This window comes from Tupaia chinensis, unplaced genomic scaffold (assembly GCF_000334495.1).
Source record: "Tupaia chinensis unplaced genomic scaffold, TupChi_1.0 Scaffold000290_1, whole genome shotgun sequence".
Classification (NCBI taxonomy): domain Eukaryota; kingdom Metazoa; phylum Chordata; class Mammalia; order Scandentia; family Tupaiidae; genus Tupaia; species Tupaia belangeri.
Window position 1 is genome coordinate 5,643,566 of NW_006159775.1, and position 19,080 is coordinate 5,662,645.

General features: G+C 40.0%; 1 protein-coding gene across 2 annotated transcripts in view; it reads left to right on the forward strand.

The window, feature by feature from the left end:
- The first annotated feature begins 11,068 nt into the window (after positions 1-11,068).
- The window catches only part of DSC2 (desmocollin 2), a 43,157-nt gene continuing 35,145 nt past the window's right edge, over positions 11,069-19,080 (forward strand). For both annotated transcript variants that reach the window (XM_006150578.3, XM_014588638.2), the window contains exons 1-2: positions 11,069-11,184; positions 18,969-19,053. In XM_006150578.3, the coding sequence (XP_006150640.1) occupies positions 11,116-11,184; positions 18,969-19,053 (154 nt within the window). In that variant the 5' untranslated portion in view covers positions 11,069-11,115. The remainder of the gene's footprint in view (positions 11,185-18,968; positions 19,054-19,080) is intronic.

Consider the following 19,080-nt stretch of genomic DNA (forward strand, 5'->3'; position numbering starts at 1 on the left):
AAAGTCTTTTCAAATACTCTTCAGAATGAGTAAAGATGAGTTTAACTAACAGAACATTGTGGAGGTTTCAACATATGACAAATAAGACAGTTTCATGGTTGTACTGTATGACAAATGATGATTCCTTATTCTCATTAAATGAGTTGGAATTCTGGAGCTCCACAGGTTAAAAGCTTAGTGTTTCATTAAAGTAAAACAAGCTCAGAGTCTTGACTCATGGAGGCTTCTTAATACCATCAATGTCTCAGGAGCCTTCTTCTTTCTACCTTTCTTTCCTATGCTTCACTTTATAGTCACAAGGTGGCTACTGTGACTCCGGTCATCATGTCTGTGTCTAAAGCAGAAAGAGGAAGAGGAAGCCCTTGTTTTTAGAGAGCGCTTTCAGAAGTTTCCCCAGCAACTCCTACCCTCCTACATACCCTTTAAAGAACTTAATCATGTGCTCAAACTATCTCCAAGGAAGAGAGAGAGATGTAGTTTTTCAATTGACTATACTAGCTGAATAAAATCAGGACACTGTAACTAAGGAAGATGTTCAATAATGATGTCAGGTAATCTGGAAGAAAATAAACAAATATTCTTAACCAATCTAACCCTGTCCCAGGCCAATATGACTTATAGCAAAATACATGTTCCTTACATAATATTTATAGGCTATTCACTTGCAGTGGAAGCACACACACTTTCCCTGGCCAAATTGTATTAAATATAACAGAACAAAAACGTAATTAAAAAGTCACATAAATAAAGTTTCAGGATTTTTTTTCCCAGAGATCAACAATTGACTATACTAGCTGAACAAAATCAGGACACTGTAACTAAGGAAGATGTTCAATAATGATGTCAGGTAATCTGGAAGAAAATAAACAAATATTCTTAATCAATCTAACCCTGTCCCAGGCCAATATGACTTATAGCAAAATACATGTTCCTTACATAATATTTATAGGCTATTCACTTGCAGTGGAAGCACACACACTTTCCCTGGCCAAATTCACTATTCCCAAAGGTCACCAAGCCTGGAAATGAGGAGCAGCTTTCCCTTTAGGGTTCTCTGCAACTTGCTATTCACTTCAGGATCGTGGCCCTTATAGAGTACTTTTCTGAAGGGAGATTAAAGGTGGGGGAGGTGACATATTTTCTTCACTATTATCATTCTCAAAACATAATAATTTTTAAAAGGGCTGCTTTTCTCAATCCATCTGATGTATATTTTGATTACTTGTCCTGACCCCTGAGGGCACTGAAGTTTGTGATTACTTGCACTGCACAAATTTTCAATGATATGAATCTCAGTGTCAAGACCCTATTGGAAGTACAGTCTCTCTTAATCTCTCTATCTCTCTCTTACTCTTAGAAGAAAAAAATAAATGAATCCCCCCCCCAAAAAAATTTATTAAGTGTCTGATATGTGCAATCATTACAGAATACTTTCGTAAATGTTATCTCTTTTAAAGTACTGATAACATCTTTCCAACTTTAAGGTTATTATTAAGTTTTATTATTTCTATCTACCAACAAGAAAACTGAAGCTGGGACCAACCCATGACATGCTGGCTAAGACAGGTAAATACCACATTGCTGTATGCATGGTTCAAGCCTTGAGCCTGGTGGCTTGAGAAACTCTCTGGGCACATCTGCTTGCATGCTCAAAATCCCCAAAGAAAGGAGAGATGGAGAAGGGATTGGGGTGTGGGTGTGCCCCAGAGAGGGTGCTTTCTCTCTTTCTCTCTGGAAAATGCATGTATCCTCTGAGATAATTTGAAAAAAAGAAAGAAAAGGAAACCAGAAGTAGAAAAGACATTAATAGACTTATATAAGATAAGATGGCTAGGTTTTTATAGAGCCAAGATTTAAATGCAAGTTTAACCAATAATTACCACTTCACCATTTTCTTTAACTTTTTTTTTTTGCACCAAAGTAGCCTTGTACTTAAATTTTATCTTCCATGAACTGCTTACCTAATTCAGAATTCTGCAAATTATCTGAGTACATGAAAAATGGAAAATTAATGCATTCCAGAAGACACTGTTTTATAAATTACACAATGATAATGCTTTGGTTGGTTGTAGTAATAGAGGCACATATCAAAGACTGTGTACACATTAGATTCAAGTCCTTTTCCTTCCTGGGGGGTTAAAGATGGCTTTCTAAATGAGAAGTAAGAAGTACTTTAGTTCATGTAAGAACTCTTGAAACAAACAAACAAACCACAGCAAAAACAAAAGACATGAACAAGAATCACTAGAGTTCCCAAAACATAGTTTGAAAGCTAGTTTTTATGGAGGATAGATTGGAGACTTGTAGAACTGAGAAATCAATTAAAATGATTAAGAGGCTGAATACCATAAAAACCTCGGAGCTAATGGGATGTGAGGGAGAGGCAAAGAGGGAGTCTTGGATGATTCAGTTTCTTTTGTAAGTGGGAGGATCATGAAACCATTAACTACAAGGAGGAGAAAAGAAAAAAAAATGTTTTGGAAAAATAATGACTTTAGTTCAGGCTATTTTGAACTTGAGCTATTTGTGCAAATTTCAAACAGGTACTTCCTGTCTCTAAGTTGGAGATAAAGGACATAAAATTGAGTCCTCTGTCATTGACACTTAGTATCCAGAAATCCATCCCCTAAAACTAGAAGCTCATTTAGGAAAGAGATCACATTTTCTTAAGTAGCTAATGGTGTGACTACTTCTTTCTATATGAATATTCCAAGGATTTTTTTCCCCTCAGTAATAAGGATATGCCATTAATTTCCCCTTTCTACCTCTTTTTCCCTCTCCCACCCACCCAACTGCTCCCCTTCCCACCTGAGTCTGGGACCTAGGGGTTTTCTTTTAGAAAAATCATACTAATTAGTGATATACTAGTGAAAATTATTATTAAGTGAAATAAAATAAATATGAGAAAAAAGGATGTGAATTATTTTTCAGTAAAGCTGCTATAAAAAGATAAAAGGAAGAAGAGAAAAAGAGTTGGTGCATGAAAAGATGGCTTATTTTATTTCATGTGGTGGTGGTGTTGAAAATAGAGAGTGAGCAAGAATGATATCCTTTGAAATTTTCAGGAAGCAGCATCAAACTATAGAAAGAATATTGACATTAACCACGGGGGGGAAAAAGATTCTGATGATGGTTGTCATGTATTAAGAATATTCCCTGAAGAGGCAAAAGAAGATTTGAAGTACTGGACAGGTTTGTGTTTTGTTATGTTTCCTAGAAAACCTAATCTTCATGATCATGGTATCTTCCAGGTAAGGCTCAACAAAGCTGTCTGGGCCAAAAAAAATAAGGAATATCCCACACCAAATCTATGTGTGATTGTCCAGAAAATGTAATGAGGATGAATATTCACCCAACAAATTCTACACTCTGTGATCTATGTATCTGTTAAAACTTTCAAAAAATCCACAGTCAATGTGGATGAGAATTAACTGCTGGTTTTCAAATAAAGTTATAAACTGCAAAAACAAACTAAGCAACCTAATCTTTCAGGATTGGTTTGGGGGAGGCTATTAACACAAACCCTAAATGTGTATGTGGACTGCCTGCTGGAGGATCTGAACCTGTGGTCACCACATGGCCTTCTGGGAACACATTTCTATTCTGCCATCATAGCGAGGTCTCCTTTCATGATGTTTGCTGAATACGAAAGCTTTATTCAGCAGAAAGCCAACAAAGTAAGCCAAACCTCAGATAAACAGAAAGAAGTTTCTAGTCTTGTAGAGGAGACAAAGACCCGCTAGGGAAAGGGGCCACAACAATCTCAGCAGGATCATAGTTAAAAGTCCTGGAAGGTAATCAGAGATTTGACATTTTAATTATGGTACTCACTGAAAAGGGGACATAAGGGGAGAAACAAAGGTCAAAATCTGAAGGAGACAAACGTGCACGCAGTGTGACTCTCTGGGAGGATAGCGTTATATGAAGAAAACAAAGGCCAGAGGTGGAGTATGCAGCGTGTTCAAAGATTTCCAATGATCTCAGTGTGGCTGGAGATACCACATGAGTGGAGGAGTAAGCAGTGAGGCTCCAGGTCAGAGGGATTCATGATAGATTGTATAAGTTCCAGTGGACCACTGGAAGTGCTCTGGATTTAATATGAACAAAATGAGAAATCTTGCCGAGGTCTAGCCTTGGCGGGGTGGGTTGACTCGTCAGAGGCAGCACAGGAAAGGAAGACTAAGACTCCTCCAAAATCTCCTAAGGAATTTTTTACTTTCATGTTTTTAATTTTTTTTACATTCAATCACTCTGTATCATTATAGCATACTAAATGAATTTTTCCCAACATGAGTACACTATATATTGGTTCAGTCAAAGATGTTACCATACATTTTGTCATCAACAGATAATTTTCTATTTTTGTGTCCCTTAAATGTTTTGCTTCTTTCTTTTTCTCTTTGATTTTCCTTCCTCACTTTCTCCCATTTCCCAGCCTCCTCCTGCACTGTCTCTAGTATCAACAGCTGCTCTCCATGCTTTTAGACCTTCCTATCTTTCAGTTTCTGCCATAGAGGGCAGACGTTTGCTATATACTAGGTGTGGATGCACAATGCCTTTCTTTACTAGTCTGGCTTGCTTCACTTAGCAGTAAATCTTCTGTATTTGTCTACTTTCTATCAAATGCCGGGTCTCATTGTTTTATATGGCTGAGTACTATTCTGTAGTGTGTATGTGCCACACTTTTTCAATCCATTCATCTGTTCATGGACATTTGGGTTAGTTCCATGTCTTAGCAATAGTGAATAATGCTGCTATAAACATGGATGTGGAAGTGTTTTTCTGTCTGAGTGTATTCCTATTTTTGGGGTGGAAACCCAGGAGTGGAATTGCTGGATCATATGGTAGTTCTATATGTAGGTTTTTGAGGAACCTCCATATTGTTCTCCACACTAATTGTACTAATTTGCATTCTCATCAACAGTGTAGAAGAGCCCCCCTTTATCCACAGCCTCTCCAACACTTACCATTGTTTATTTTTAAAATTTTTTAGAGGTTTTTTTTCCTACAGGGCACGTGCACTCACCAGAGAGAGACAGAGAGACAGAAAGCAAGAAATCACCGCCCGGGGGGATATCCATGCCGCAATCCCTTCTTCTCCATTTTCCTCTCGTGACCTTGGGCATGCATGTACACACGCCCTGCGTGAGTTTAAGCCACCGGGTCTGGGACTCAAACGGCAGTCAACTACATGGGAGTCCAGCAACATAGCCATTACGTTGGCTGCTGGTCCCACCATTCTTTATTTTTTTAATCTTAGCCATTTTGACTGGGGTTAGGTGGTATCTTCTTAAATAAAATCCCCAAAGCAATAATCCCAAAAGTAGAAAAGTGGGATTACATCAGAGTAAAAAGCTCTGTATAGTGAAAACATAAACCAATAATTAGAGTGAATTGACAATCCTCAGAAGGGAGAATATATTTATGAACTATGCCTCAAATAAGGGACTGGTAACCAGAATATACAGGAGATTTTAACAGTTTATAAAAAAAAATAAAATAAAATATGGGCAAACTAGCTGAACAGACAACTTTCTAAGGAAGACATATGAACAGCCAAAAAGCCTATAAAAATGCTCAACATCTCTTTTCAAAAAGGAGATGTAAATCCTAGGGAATTAAAAAAAAAAAGCTTTTTATTTAGGAATAATTTTGCAAGTATTTGAATTGAGAAATGTCACAATCTGATTTATGTATTAACAAGGACAATCTGGCTGTTGAGCTGGAAATAGACTAAAGCTAGGAGTTCTGGCAGCAAAAAGACAGATTAGAAGACTTTTGGAATAACCCGGGTGAGAGATGACAATCATTTGGACCAGGATAATATGAATGAGGATGGTGAGAACAATGTGGATTCCAGGTATATTTTAAAAAGTAAATGCAAAATGATTTATTGACCAATCAAATTTAGAATACAAGAGATAAAGAGGAATTAAAGAAATCTACAAAAGGATTTATCCTGAACAACTGGAAGGATAGAGTTGTCATTAATTAAAAAGAAAAATCATAACTCTTGGGTGGACATTTTTAATAGAGAGCATCAGGAACACAGAATTAGAAAGATTAATTTGCAATGCTACTAGTATCTAAGTTAAAGTTTCTTATAGGCACTGGGAACCTGAAGTTCAAGGGAGAGTGTGAGAAAGAGCTTTAGGTTTGCTGGTCAGGAGCTCAGATATAGTGATTCAGATGAACAAGGGAGTGAATGTAATTAGGACCCTAATAAAGGTCCAATAACTGGGTTCTGGGGCACTGCCATCTTAAGAGATTATAGAGAGGAAAATGATTGTTCTGTGGCAAGCTCTCTAAATGAGAGGTGGCAGTTCAATGAGGAGGGGTTGACCTAGGAGAGGAGAAGCGAAGAGTTGAGATTATTAGAGTTAACCAGACCAGAAGAATGGGGAAAGGTTCCAAGCAAAGGATACAGCATGTATTAAGTCCTTATAATAGGACCTTTATCAGTACAAGGATTTGCAAAAATATAGATGTATTTTTGTATAGCAATATGAAGAGAAACAGTTATATTTAGAAGTCAGCAGAAAGAGCCAGCAAAGGAGAATGCGCAGATACAACCAGCAAGGTAATTTGTATCCTTGTAGAATGCTGTTTTTATTTCACTTTACACTTAAGATTAATCTCTTTTCTTTCTTTAAAGTCTTTCTTCATTTATTTCTTCCATGAGAGGGAGAAAGAGAAAGAGAGAGAGAAAGAGAGAGAGAGAGAGAGAGAGAGCGCAAATCAGGCATCCCCAGCAGGATCTTTACACAAATTTGCCCATTTGTAGCTAGTCAAGATCATGGGCATTTGTGTGTGCTACTAGTGTGTACGGTGAGACCTCAGGCTAGGAATCAGGAATCTGGGACCTTTCCATGCGGCCTCAGTGCGGTGTATTGTGTTACTACTGCACTACAGGGCTGGTCTGTTTTTCTTTTGTGAAGAAGTCAGCATGATCAAAATCTCAGGTGGGGAACCAGCAGTTAGCGTAATGGCTATGTCGCTGGACTCCCACGTAGTCGACCGTGGTTCGCGTCTCGGACCCGGTGGCTTAAATCTCACACCGGGCGCGTGTGCGTGCGTGCCCAAGATCCCGAGAGGAGAATGGAGGAGAAGGGACTGCGGCGTGACCATCCCCCCGGGGGTGATTTCTCACTTTCTGTCTCTGTGTCTCTCTCTGTCTGTCTGGCGAGCGCACGCGCTCTATAGCGAAAACCTCTCCAAAAAAAAAAAAAAATCTCAGGTGGAGAGTACTTCTTGTTCTACCTAGTTACCTATAATTCTTTAGGTGTTCATCACTGCATTCCCAATGCACAGACCAATGTCTGAAACATAGCAGGTGCTCAGTTGGATTAGTTAAAGTAGATGAATGAATGAAAGCTTTGTATCTCTAAGGATAGTTTCTTTCACAGCATTCCAGGGTGGGGAAGGGACATATGCCAGTGACATCTACTGATGACATCTATTGTTGTAAACTGTCTCTAGTCAAGTTCAATATGATTGCCTCAAAATTCACATACTGCCTTGTTTCTATTAAGGTTATGTTGAATGAGAATTGATTCATAGTTTATTTCACATGCCACCCTTGATTTCTTTCAAAAATGAACTGAACATGAGAGAAAGTACATTTAATTAGTATACTATTGAAGTCAATTGTGAAAAATGAACATTGAAGAAATAGGTAAATATTTAGTAAAATGCAAAAATTAAATCCTTTTCTTGCATCAGAGGATTTCTTTTAGAAAATTATCTCAAATTTGTAATGAGCACAACTGGAGTATGTCAGTGTTACATGATTACCTCATTTGTATCAGGTGAAGTCTGAGGGTAGTGTTGGGAGAAAGAGGTTGAAGGATCTGGGATTGGGAGGTGAATTAGCATTAGTGTTCAGACCTAGACCAGTATAGAGAACACTCCTTTAATATTGTATTTTGCTTTCATTAGGTTTGTATTGTCTTTGCTTTTGAGTTTCATTCTATGTCATACACCATCCAGGTTGAATTCACCCAGAAGATCACATCTGTTCATGTGGGTTCTTCCTGGTCAGGCTCTGGTAGTAGAGAGACTGGCAGGAGGTCAGGGAGAGCTGTCTCTAAGTCTGTCTCTAAGAGCTGTCTGTGAGTAAGTGGGATTTTTTCTTGTTGTTTTTAATATGTTTAGCTTCTGGAGACCAGCAGTGGTGTAAGGGTTACATCACTGGATTCCCAGCGATTCGAGTCCAGAACATGGCGGCTCAAACTAAGGGTTACATCACTGGATTCCCAGCGATTCAAGTCCAGAACATGGCAGCACAAAACTCACACAGGGCACATGTGCGTGCATGCCCAAAGAAAGCTCCAAGAGGAAAAATGGAGCAGAAGGGATTGTGGAGTGGCCATGTCCCCTGGTGGGTGGGGGGTGATTTCTAGCCTTTTGTCTCTCTGTCTCTCCTTATGTCTCCTGCGAGTGGATGTGCACTATAGCAGAAATCTCTAATAAATAAATAAAGCTTAGTTTCCGGACTCTAGATAATTGTGAAGCTCATCTGGGTAAATTTGGTCTCTAGGCTTTGGATGGCAGATTTTTCATCTCATTAAGGACTGTCCTGGTTCTAACTTTCTATGACATCCCTGAATGAAGACCTATTTGTAGCCAAGCTTCTTGGAAAATCTCTCATAGAAAGCATCAGTATTACTGAGTTGTCTGAAAAGTCTTTATGCATTTTTGCATAGAAAAACATGAGAAAATGGGTCATGACTTTCCTGGTGACACAATATTTAATCTTACTTTTTGAGCAGCCCAAGGCATAAAGGAAGCGCTCTTTACTTTTGGACAAGGTACTTTTCACTATAGGGGATGGAAAGCTAGTTCAGATCAGCAGAATCCTACTCATAGCCAAAGGGCATTCTTAAAGAACATCACATCTCGCCACATCTCATAGTCTCTTTAAATTTAGACATGTTGTTGCGTACCTGTTTTATAGAGGAATCCACTTTGGTGACCGTGTAGTTTAATCTATCCATTAAATTAATTATCACTGATTTAGAGGAAACAGCTTATATTTTTTTCATTCATTTAAAAATTCTTTATGATGAAACTTATGAAAATCAATATTTCGATAACTTCGATCGGTTGCCTAGTGTAAAAGGTGAAAAGGAATATCTAAGATGAATTCTTGTTGAATTGCTCTTCCACCCATTTCTGGAATGAGGAGAATCATGAGCCATCCTTAAGGCATTAGAGTGTAAATGGCAGGCAAGAGTTTGGAAATAGCCTATTTGTCAAAGGCTATGATGACAGTCTGAGTAGACTTCTAGAGCCTGAAACTGGTTTGCATCTCTAGCTTCTGAAAAGCTTCATGCCAGAGATCACATTGTCACCTTCAACAGGGTGAGGTGTGTTTATGAAATCACCTCCAGAAAAACATGAGGGTTAAAAAATACGGAAACGGAGGATGTCAACTACAGTCTCATGCTCATGAGCCAGGCTTATTTTATTAGCGAAGTTTCAATGACAGTTTTATGGATACGGAGACAATAAAACTGCTCGTTATGTGACATTCACTAATAAAACGGAACAATGGACTAATACATAGACTGTAAGGCATGGCCTGGCTGACACTAGTTTTGAATTTAAATATACAGTCAATAGCACAACAATTCTGGCTGTGTTTAATGGTGGCAAAGCTTTCCAAGTATCATGGTTGGCTTTTCAAACAGCTTTCTCCAAATGAGGAGACTTAAACCAAACAGGATGGGACAGACAAGTTTCTCCTTTGTGGTCAGACTTCACTGGTGTAAGTCAGTAATCGAAAGAGGTGTAAGGAGATGAGTCAGGGTGCCCTGTCATTGCTTTCCGAAGAGCTGAAAGCACACAGCTATTATACTTTAATCTTCCAGGTTAAGTACTGCGCTAATTCATGCAGTCTAAGTGCACTTCAACTCAAAATGGAAATTGTTCCATTCTTTTCCATTTCTCACCATGAACACTGGTTGTGACGGTGAAAAAAAACCTGCTCACCACTAGATGTCCAGGAATCCAATGCAGGAGGACGTGGTTGGTGTGGTGACAAGAGAAGTTCTAAGTGCACTTCAACTCAAAATGGAAATTGTTCCATTCTTTTCCATTTCTCACCATGAACACTGGTTGTGACGGTGAAAAAAAACCTGCTCACCACTAGATGTCCAGGAATCCAATGCAGGAGGACAGTCCTGAGAAGGACGTGGTTGGTGTGGTGACAGGAGAAGTTCTTGGAGAAAATCAGTAGCCCTCACCAGGCAATGTGTAGACCCTCAACTAATGTATTTTCCACAGTAATTCACCCTTAGTTTTGTTATTTGATTCCCTTACTTTATTTACTGGTGTGTTTATTTATTTATGTCCCAAAATTATGTTAATTTTCTTCTATCATCATCACACTGACCCAAAAATTTCTGAAAAAGAAAACCTCAAAGAAAGGTGTGCGTAGATGAAAGTCCTATCTAAACTGCATTCGGACGTCTGCAGGAGCTTTAGCCCAGTAAGAAGTGTATTAAATGGTCTTCCTGAAGTCACCTCTCTAGTAACTGGGCCTTAGGGCTTCAGGCGGCGGGGACATGAAGTGCAACCTCTCCAGCTCTCCGGTGTCCTTGTGAGTGTGTGATTGACCCCAGGGCAGCGGGCAGGGCGGAGCCAGGGCCTGGGAGCGCGCTTGGAGTGAGTCTCTGTACAGTCAGGGCTTCTGCTGGGCAGGGCCGGCTACTAATCCCGCCAGGCGGACACCGGGGCGGGGGGAGATGGGGCATATAGGTGGCGTCCGCCAGTGAAAAACACCTAGCGCAGGTAAAAGGGTGGCGGCCAGAGGGAGTTCCCACCTGTTGCGTTCTTAAAGAAATGAAGACTTGAGAAAAGAGCTAGGAGGGGCCGATCGGTGTCTTTGGGACGCGCCTGGAGCCCCACCCTCGGCCAGAGGAAAAGCCCCTTGGGTGAGAGGCAGGCGCTTCAGAGAAACTGCAGAGAAAAGCGCCTGCCCCGCGCCGCACCTTCTCTGCCGGGCGCTCGCGCTGAGCAGCGGGCCCACCCCCGCGGCGCCCCCCCCCGCGCCCCCCCCCCCCCCCCCCGCCTCTGCGCCCTCTGCCCGCCTCCTGTCCCCGAGTCCTCTCCATGGCGGCGGCCAGACGCACGAGCTCCGGGAGCGGGGCCCTCTGCCGGCAGCTCCTGCTGACCCTCGCGGTGAGTGCCTGCCTGGCCACTGGCTTCGAGGAGGGGAATTTGGTCACCTGGGGAGGAGGAAAGCTGCGGAGCTGGAGTGGGTGCGAGCGGCGCGAAAGCTGGGGTGAAAACGCCCGGGGTCGCTGGAACATGGAGTGGGAGACGGTGGGGGGAGGGCAGAAGGCTGGGAGCGCCACCTGCGCGCCGCGATCCCGAAGGGAAGGGAAGGGTGTCTCGTAAGATGTAATCAGCGCGTCGATGGAGCCAGCCGCGAACGCCCATCCAAAACCGTGGCCTCTGGGTATGCGCCGGGAAACCGCCAGTGCCGGGAAGCCGGCTGCACCCGGGCAGGTTCCTCGAGTGTGCACCAGCCTCTGCGCCCTGCCCTGCTCTGGCCTGGCCAAGGGGCAGCTGGCGCACAGGGCCGACAGCGAGTGTCCTTGGGTGGAAGAGGGCACCGCTCGCCTTTGGGGGATTGGCCTTGTAGTTTGGGGGATAGTGCAGCGAGGGAATCCGGGAGCTGAGGCGACCCTCTGCTACTGAAGACCCCGTATGGGCTGGCCCTAAGTGACTTTGTGTAGTTCCCATTGTTTGGTAGCGGTAAGCCATCCCCCTAAATCTTTGGGGGAATGATTGTCCTGGTCTCTTGTCCTGGAGCCCGCTGGGTTTCTCTGCCTCTGTCTCTTCCACCCACGTCCCGGCCTCTTTCCCACTCCAAACAACACAGCGCGATGACCTTACTCCGGAGCTACACGGGAGGGGGGGTGGTCCTCTTTGAGGCTGGACAGCCCCTCCCAGACAGAAAAGACCGGATCTCGCTGGGGAGCCTGAGACAGGACTATGAAGGGGAATGGCCTGTCCTGGGAGAGTTGGGGACCAAAAGTGCCCCACACTGGACTTTTCCTACTCCTCCCCACCTCCCGAAGTGGAGAAAAAGTTCCTTAGACCAGGTGCAAAAAAGTGCTGAACTTACTTTGGAGTTGAGCCAGTTTGGTCTCAGGGACAAGGGCAGGGACTAGAGGAATGATTCCTTCTGGGAGTGGCGCACCAGAGGTCAGAAATATTCAGATTATTGCCCCATCCCTTCCGCTCTCGTTTCATAATGGATCCCTAAATTTTTAGGTTATGAAATTGTAGTTGTTACTGTTACTAGAATGTTGGAAGCAGCTTCAGGCCATCCATTAAATATCCAGAATAGGTTAGGAACATCAGGCCCAAACCACAGCGCTAACAGTTGACAGCTGAGGAAACTAAGATCGGAATAATGGTCACAACATGTTTTGATGACGATGAAGTGAGTTTTACTCAGATCCCTGATAAAGTGGCCCTTTCCTTTTAAGCCATGGGCCATTTTTCTTCTAAAGAAAAAGCATACTTAGGCACCTGTGATAAATGACATTCTCTGTGTGTACCACTCAGAGTTCTCTGCGATCATCTCAGATCCATTTGAGAAGAAAGCAGACTACAAGTGAATCCACTGGGGGGGAATCCCCAATCTTTGGTCTTCCTTAGCTTCAGAGTTTGACCGGTGAGGAGTGGGATAGAGAAAAAAAGCGCTGGCCTGGTTGCAACCCTCATCTACTTGCAGTTGGAAGGCTGTCATTCCCTCCCATTGTTCTGAAGGTCCATGCAGATCTGTAACACCTCACTGCCTCGGTGACTGGTGTGGGCCTCAAGTGTGAGAGATGTATAGAGATGATTTAGCAGAAGATATTATTAAATAAGACATTAAAGAAGAATGACTTTGATGGGTACCCTTTGCATGGCCTTTTCCTCAACCATCCCAGTATTCACTCCACCTGCTTTTTTAACCTTTCTCATCATTAAGAATCTTGACTATTCACCTAGTTTTTTTTTTCTCCAGTCTTTTTTTGGGGGGAGGGGAAGGGGGTCCTGTATGTGATATATCTATATATATATATTTTTTTTTTTTTTGGAGAGGTTTTTGCTATAGGGCACATGCGCTCGCCAGAAAGAGAGAGACAGAGAGACAGAAAGTGAGAAATCACCCCCCAGGGGGGGATGGCCATGCCTCAATCCCTTCTCCTCCATTCTCCTCTCGGGATCTTGGGCACGCACGCACACGTGCCTGGCATGAGTTTAAGCCGCCAGGTGCGGGACTTGAACCGCGGTCCACTACATGGGAGTCCAATGACATAGCCATTACACTAACTACTGGTCCCCTGTATGTGATTTTAAAAGATTCCAAATGAAATCTACCCACTTAATTCATTTTTAAGTGTGCGGTGCAGTATTAACTATAAACACCATGTTGTATAGCAGATCTCTAGAACTTTTCATTTTGCATAACTTAGACTTTCTACACAGTAAACAGCAACTCCCGATTTCTCCCACCTCCAAGTCTCTCCACCATTCTATTTTCTGCTTCTGACTTGGACAGGTCCCCTGGAATTTATACTCCTTATTTGGGCCATTCCATCCACTTTTATGACTTAAAATATCACGCAGATAAGTTAATACTGGCAGTTGAGATGTCTTCATTAAACAATAGGCCTTTATTTCTCTCTTCTTACTGTGAGGTGTGACACAACATTATTGTCTTTCCAAACAATGTTGCTTTTCTTTTAGTCCTGTATTTCCATATATGGCACTACCGCCTTGTTCCTCCAGTGGGAAGTCTGGACGCTGTTTGTTTTTCCATCCTCACTGCTCCCCTCCCATCAGCCGTCATGAAATCCCATGATATCTACATTCAAATGTAGCTCATGGATATGTTTACTAGTGTCTATCAATTCTACTGTTACAATAATGTCAGAATGAATAAATCTGGATACATGTCGTTTCATATATGGGTGTGTGCATCAATAGAATAGATGGCCAGAAATGGAACTGACAAATAAAAATGTAAATTATACAATAAATGACTGTTTAATTTTGGTAGCTATTGCTTTTCCAATCACAAAAGTTGTATATGACTAGAAGGAAAGGAGTTTTAAGATAGATAGCATACCACACCATTAATATGTAATATATATAGTATATAAATATATATTAGGGTAAGATATTATTAAATAACATGGCTTTGAGACTAGTTGAGCTAGGCAGTAATTTGCCAAGTGATAAAGCTGAGTCCATACTTCATGTAGAACACTGTACAAAACTCCAACCAGATGAAAGAGTTCAGTGGAAAGTATAATATATGTACTGAAAAAAAATTTTTCAGATAATATTTGAAAAGTCTAATCTAATACATAAAGAACTTTTGTAAATTAAGAAGAAAAAGTCCAAAATGAACATGGATGTGAAATAGTCAAACAGCCTTTAAAATATAAAAATATATCATTCACATTTATAATGAAGAGACTAAATTAAAAACAACAGCAAAATGTCATTTTACACTTGTCTTGGCAGACATCCAAAAGTTAGACATCATGGTACATAGGCAAGAATGTGGAAAAATAGAAACATAAATTGTTGGTGAATGTAACAAAAATTATGTAACAGCCTTTATGTACTGTGTACAGTCATATCATAGCAAATAGAACTTATTTTACTGCTTCTTCTATAATTCATATGTATCTAATATCTGCCTATTGGTGCTACATTATTATTTTTTTAATTGAGCCTTTAGAGAATCTTTTAATATCTGTTTAGGCAAATAGCCTTATATCACTCTTCTTTTTCCTAATTTTCTTCATTTTAATTTTGATTTTTTTTTCTTATGACCTTTGAATCGACTTAATTCCAAAAGAAATTCTATTGGTATTTTTATTGGTACCATAAACTTTATAATTTAACTTAGTGACTATTATATAAGAATGTTATTATTTCCTATCCAAGAAAATTATATCTTTTTTGTGCGAGTCTGCTTTTGTGTACTATAGAATGTTTCCAGGTTTTCGACAAATAGGTTTTGCAAATTATTTATATTAAATTTAGTCTTTGGTCTTCTAACATCTTGTTGCTTTTCAAAATGGTTTCTTCTTTTATAATATCTGTTTCTTTAATAGGTATGAAGACTAATGATTTCTGCTTTATGATACCTGCTTCTGCTTTTTTACTGAATTATTGTTTTATAGTAATTTTTATTGATTTGCTTGATTTTCCAGGAAAACTGTCATAACAAGTGTAAATGAGACCTTTTTACTTCTTTCCAGTTCATACACCATCTAATGCTTTCCTCTTGCTGATGTTCTTTCGATGTGGTGTAAATTAAATTACATATGGTGAACTTGGAAAGCCTAATCTTGTTTCTGAGTTTACTGGCATTGCTTCTAGTACTTTCCCATTGGTGTTGTGATGATAAAAATATTATACAAGTACTCATCAATTCTTATTTTTTGAGTTTTTTTTTTTTAAAAAAAAACTAGGAGTTATTATTGAATTCGGCCTATTGCCTTTCATGCATCTCGTACCAAACCTTCTCTAAACAAACTCATGGCTCAGGGTTCTAGATAGACCAAGTAGGTGATGTTTGTGTGGATCACAAACCCATAGTGGGTCCATTTACTTCCCGTTCAACTTTATAATGAAGGTTTAGCATTTGGGGTTCCAGATTAGTGTGGAGAGGGTCTTCTTTTAACTCTTAGGTGATCCCCGTGTTTTGATCTCATTCTCCTTTAATGAGGTCAATTAACTAGAGTCAAATCTTTGTCAGTCAGAAATCCTTTCTGGGTTTCTCTTAACCACTCTGTGTTTCAGCTTCTGTTTTGACCAGTAGTTCTTTCCTGTTTTGTTAATTCTTTGATAATTTAAGATGTTTCTTTAAAAAGTGTACCCATCATTTTTAGTTGGTTTGGTATAGGATTTATTAAATTACTTTCCTTGCTTTTATTGGAAATGAAAGTTGTTTCGCCATTCATTCTTTTTTTTTAAAAAAGAATTATCTATTTTAATTTTGTTTATACATTCATTCATTTTTAGTTAGACCAGAGAGAGAAAGAGAGAAAGAGGGAAAGTGAGAAAACAAGGCACCAGGACTGGGACTCAAACCATGGTCAGCCATGTGGGAGTGTCCAGCTCCTTAACCACCACACCACCTGCTGGCGCCTTCCCTATTCATTCTTTGATCAGACTTATCATATTCAGATATATAAAGCTGCTTTTGTGATTTATTTGCTTAAAGCAAAATTTTGGATTATTATCTTTAGGAAAAAATATCTATACAATTTATTAATGCTGTTCAGAATCTGTCCCACCTCTACTTCCTTTAGTCCTTTTTTTAGCTTCTCTTCACAATGTGCTATACACATCCACCATTTCAGGTTTCCCTTTCCAGCTCTGTGTCATCTCTGGGCTTTCACGTATGCCATTCCTCGTCTGAAACATTTAATCTCTGTCTCCTCCTAACATGATTAACTTGTAGTCACTTTTCAGGTGACCTCACCTGGCTCTTAGCTGAAGCTGGTTCCTCCTGCTCTTCCATAGCACCAACTACTTCCCTATCTCTTAGATTCCTTCTCTAACTTCTCAACTTGCTCTCGACTTCCATTCTTGCTCCCCTATAGTCTAGACTTCACACAGCTAGCATGATGATTCTATGTAAAAACTAGTTTATGTCACTCTGCGACTTCTAAACCTATAGTTGCTTCTTATTGTTCTCAAAACAAAATCTGTGCTCCTTCTCATGACCTTTAGACCTTCCGTGATCTGCTCCTGACTGACCTTTTGTTTCACCTCCTACCAGTCTTTCCTCATTACGCTCTGTATTATGACCTCCTTGTCATTTCTCTGACCCACCAGATGAAGTCCCCTTGCAGGGCCTTTATTCTGATGATTGCTCCACCTGGATGACGCTTTCCCAGTCAGGAAGCTAGTGCGCCTCTATATGTTACACAGGCTTCTGCTTTTTCCTTTGTCACCTCTCCCCGCTTTATTTTTCTCATAACATTTCTCTCTGTCCCTTGATGTTATGTGACATTTGTACATTTGTGTATTTATTTCTTTTTCTCATTATAGTATAATCTTTGTGAGGGCAAGAGCTTTGCTTTGTTCCCTGCCATAGCCTTTAAATCTTAGCACCTAGTAAGCAGCCGATAAATGTTGGTTGAATGGATAAGTGGACGTATTCTTTCCACACATCCTTGAACTGAAATCATGAGAATCATCTGATTCGAATCTTATTCTCTCTTGATTACTCAGCCAGCAAAACTTCTTCTCATCTTTTAATTTCCAATTCAGATACGACCTCTTCATCGTGTCCATTCCTAATTTTAAAATGAGGCATCATCTCTCCCTTACCTGATCCTTCATATAGAATTTCAATCGGATAATTAAAGCTTCTCTAATATGTATTGAAAATAAAATCTTAATCCAAGTTTATAATGATTTTAGTTTATGTTGCTAGACTTTGCAAATAGTGTAAATGCTAATTAGCTATCTTGCTTTTGTTCAAGGCATTTGCGGAACTATAGAAAAAAGAATGTGAATCTTTCAGAAGCATTCATTATAAAGCTTCAGAGAACAGAATTAAATTTCAGTTTACTCAAATATATATTGTGTTGGAGTTGGTTCACCATAAATCACTAAAATATTTTTACATGTTTAAGTGAACTATTTTTTAAAATAACCTTCATTTTCATTTAGGAGAAGATGCACAAATGAAGCATGTATTTCAAAGTTCAGTGCTAGTTTGTGTGAAATAATACATACTCTCCAGATAAGTCCATGGCAATCAGTTGATGCTTTGCTTTAAAAGCATTGCATTTTAAAATATTTTTTAAGAGATATTTTTGCTATAAGAGGCTTGTGCTCACCAGAAAGACAGATGGATAGAAAGCGAGAAATCACTCCCCCATTGGGATGGCCACACTGCCGTCCCTTCTCCATTCTCCTCCCAGGATCTTGGGCATGCAAGCACATGTGCCCAGTGTAAGTTTTAAACAGCCAAGTCCCGGACTTGAACCAAGGGTGACTATGTGGGAGTCCTGCAACATAACCATTATACCATCTGCTAATCCAAAAGCATTGAGTTTTTGTTTAAGATATTATAAATTTGACACCATAGCTCATAGGCAGTTAAAAATGTATTGAAACAATTTGCTGCCTTAAAAAATTTAGTTTTGGGGACTAGCAGATGGCGTAATGGCTATGTAGCTGGACTCCCATGTAGTTGACTGTGGTTCAAGTCCTGGACCCAGTGGCTTAAACTCACTCCGGGCGGGTGTGGGTGTGTGTGCCCAAGATCCCAAGAAGAGAATGGAGGAGAAGGGGTGTGGCCATTCTCCCCCCACCCCCCCGCCGGGAGTGATTTCTAGTTTTTTGTCTCTCTGTCTCTCTGTCTTTCTGGCCAGTGTATGTGCCCTATAGCAGAAACCCCTCCAAAAAAAAAAAAATTGGTTTTGTTTCTCTTTCCTATTTACATACCTATGTTACCTTCCTAATAGTTTTCAACATTCTTGTGAGTAAGTTGTTGGATCCTAAGTCAGCGAAATTACTATTGAATCTACTTTACAGTATAGAAAACAAAGTCCAAAACCTGAAAGGATACATAATTATCTGAGGTTATATGCTTTGTTGAGGAGGGAGTTTTGACTTCTGGTTTACTGCTTTTTTCTTCCTTTCAATATAATTTTTTTCTGACTTCATACTTGAGTATATGTTTTTATTTTATTTTGCTACTTATATATTATATAAGCTAACATATTGTGCACAGTTTAACAATTATAGATTTATATACTTATTTATATATTCAATAATATTTTATTAATCAAATATATAATAATATCCACCTATATGCCTATTAATATATAAATATACACATTTATAAGTTATGTGAACTATATACATATGAAAAGAATCTTTCTTATGCATAATATTGACTTGATTTTCTTTTTCTTTTTTAGATCTTAACATTTTCCTGTGATGCCTGCCAAAAAGTGACCTTGCATGTTCCCTCCAAACTAGATGCTGAGAGATTAGTTGGCAGAGGTAAGAAACTCCCAGCATATGTAATAA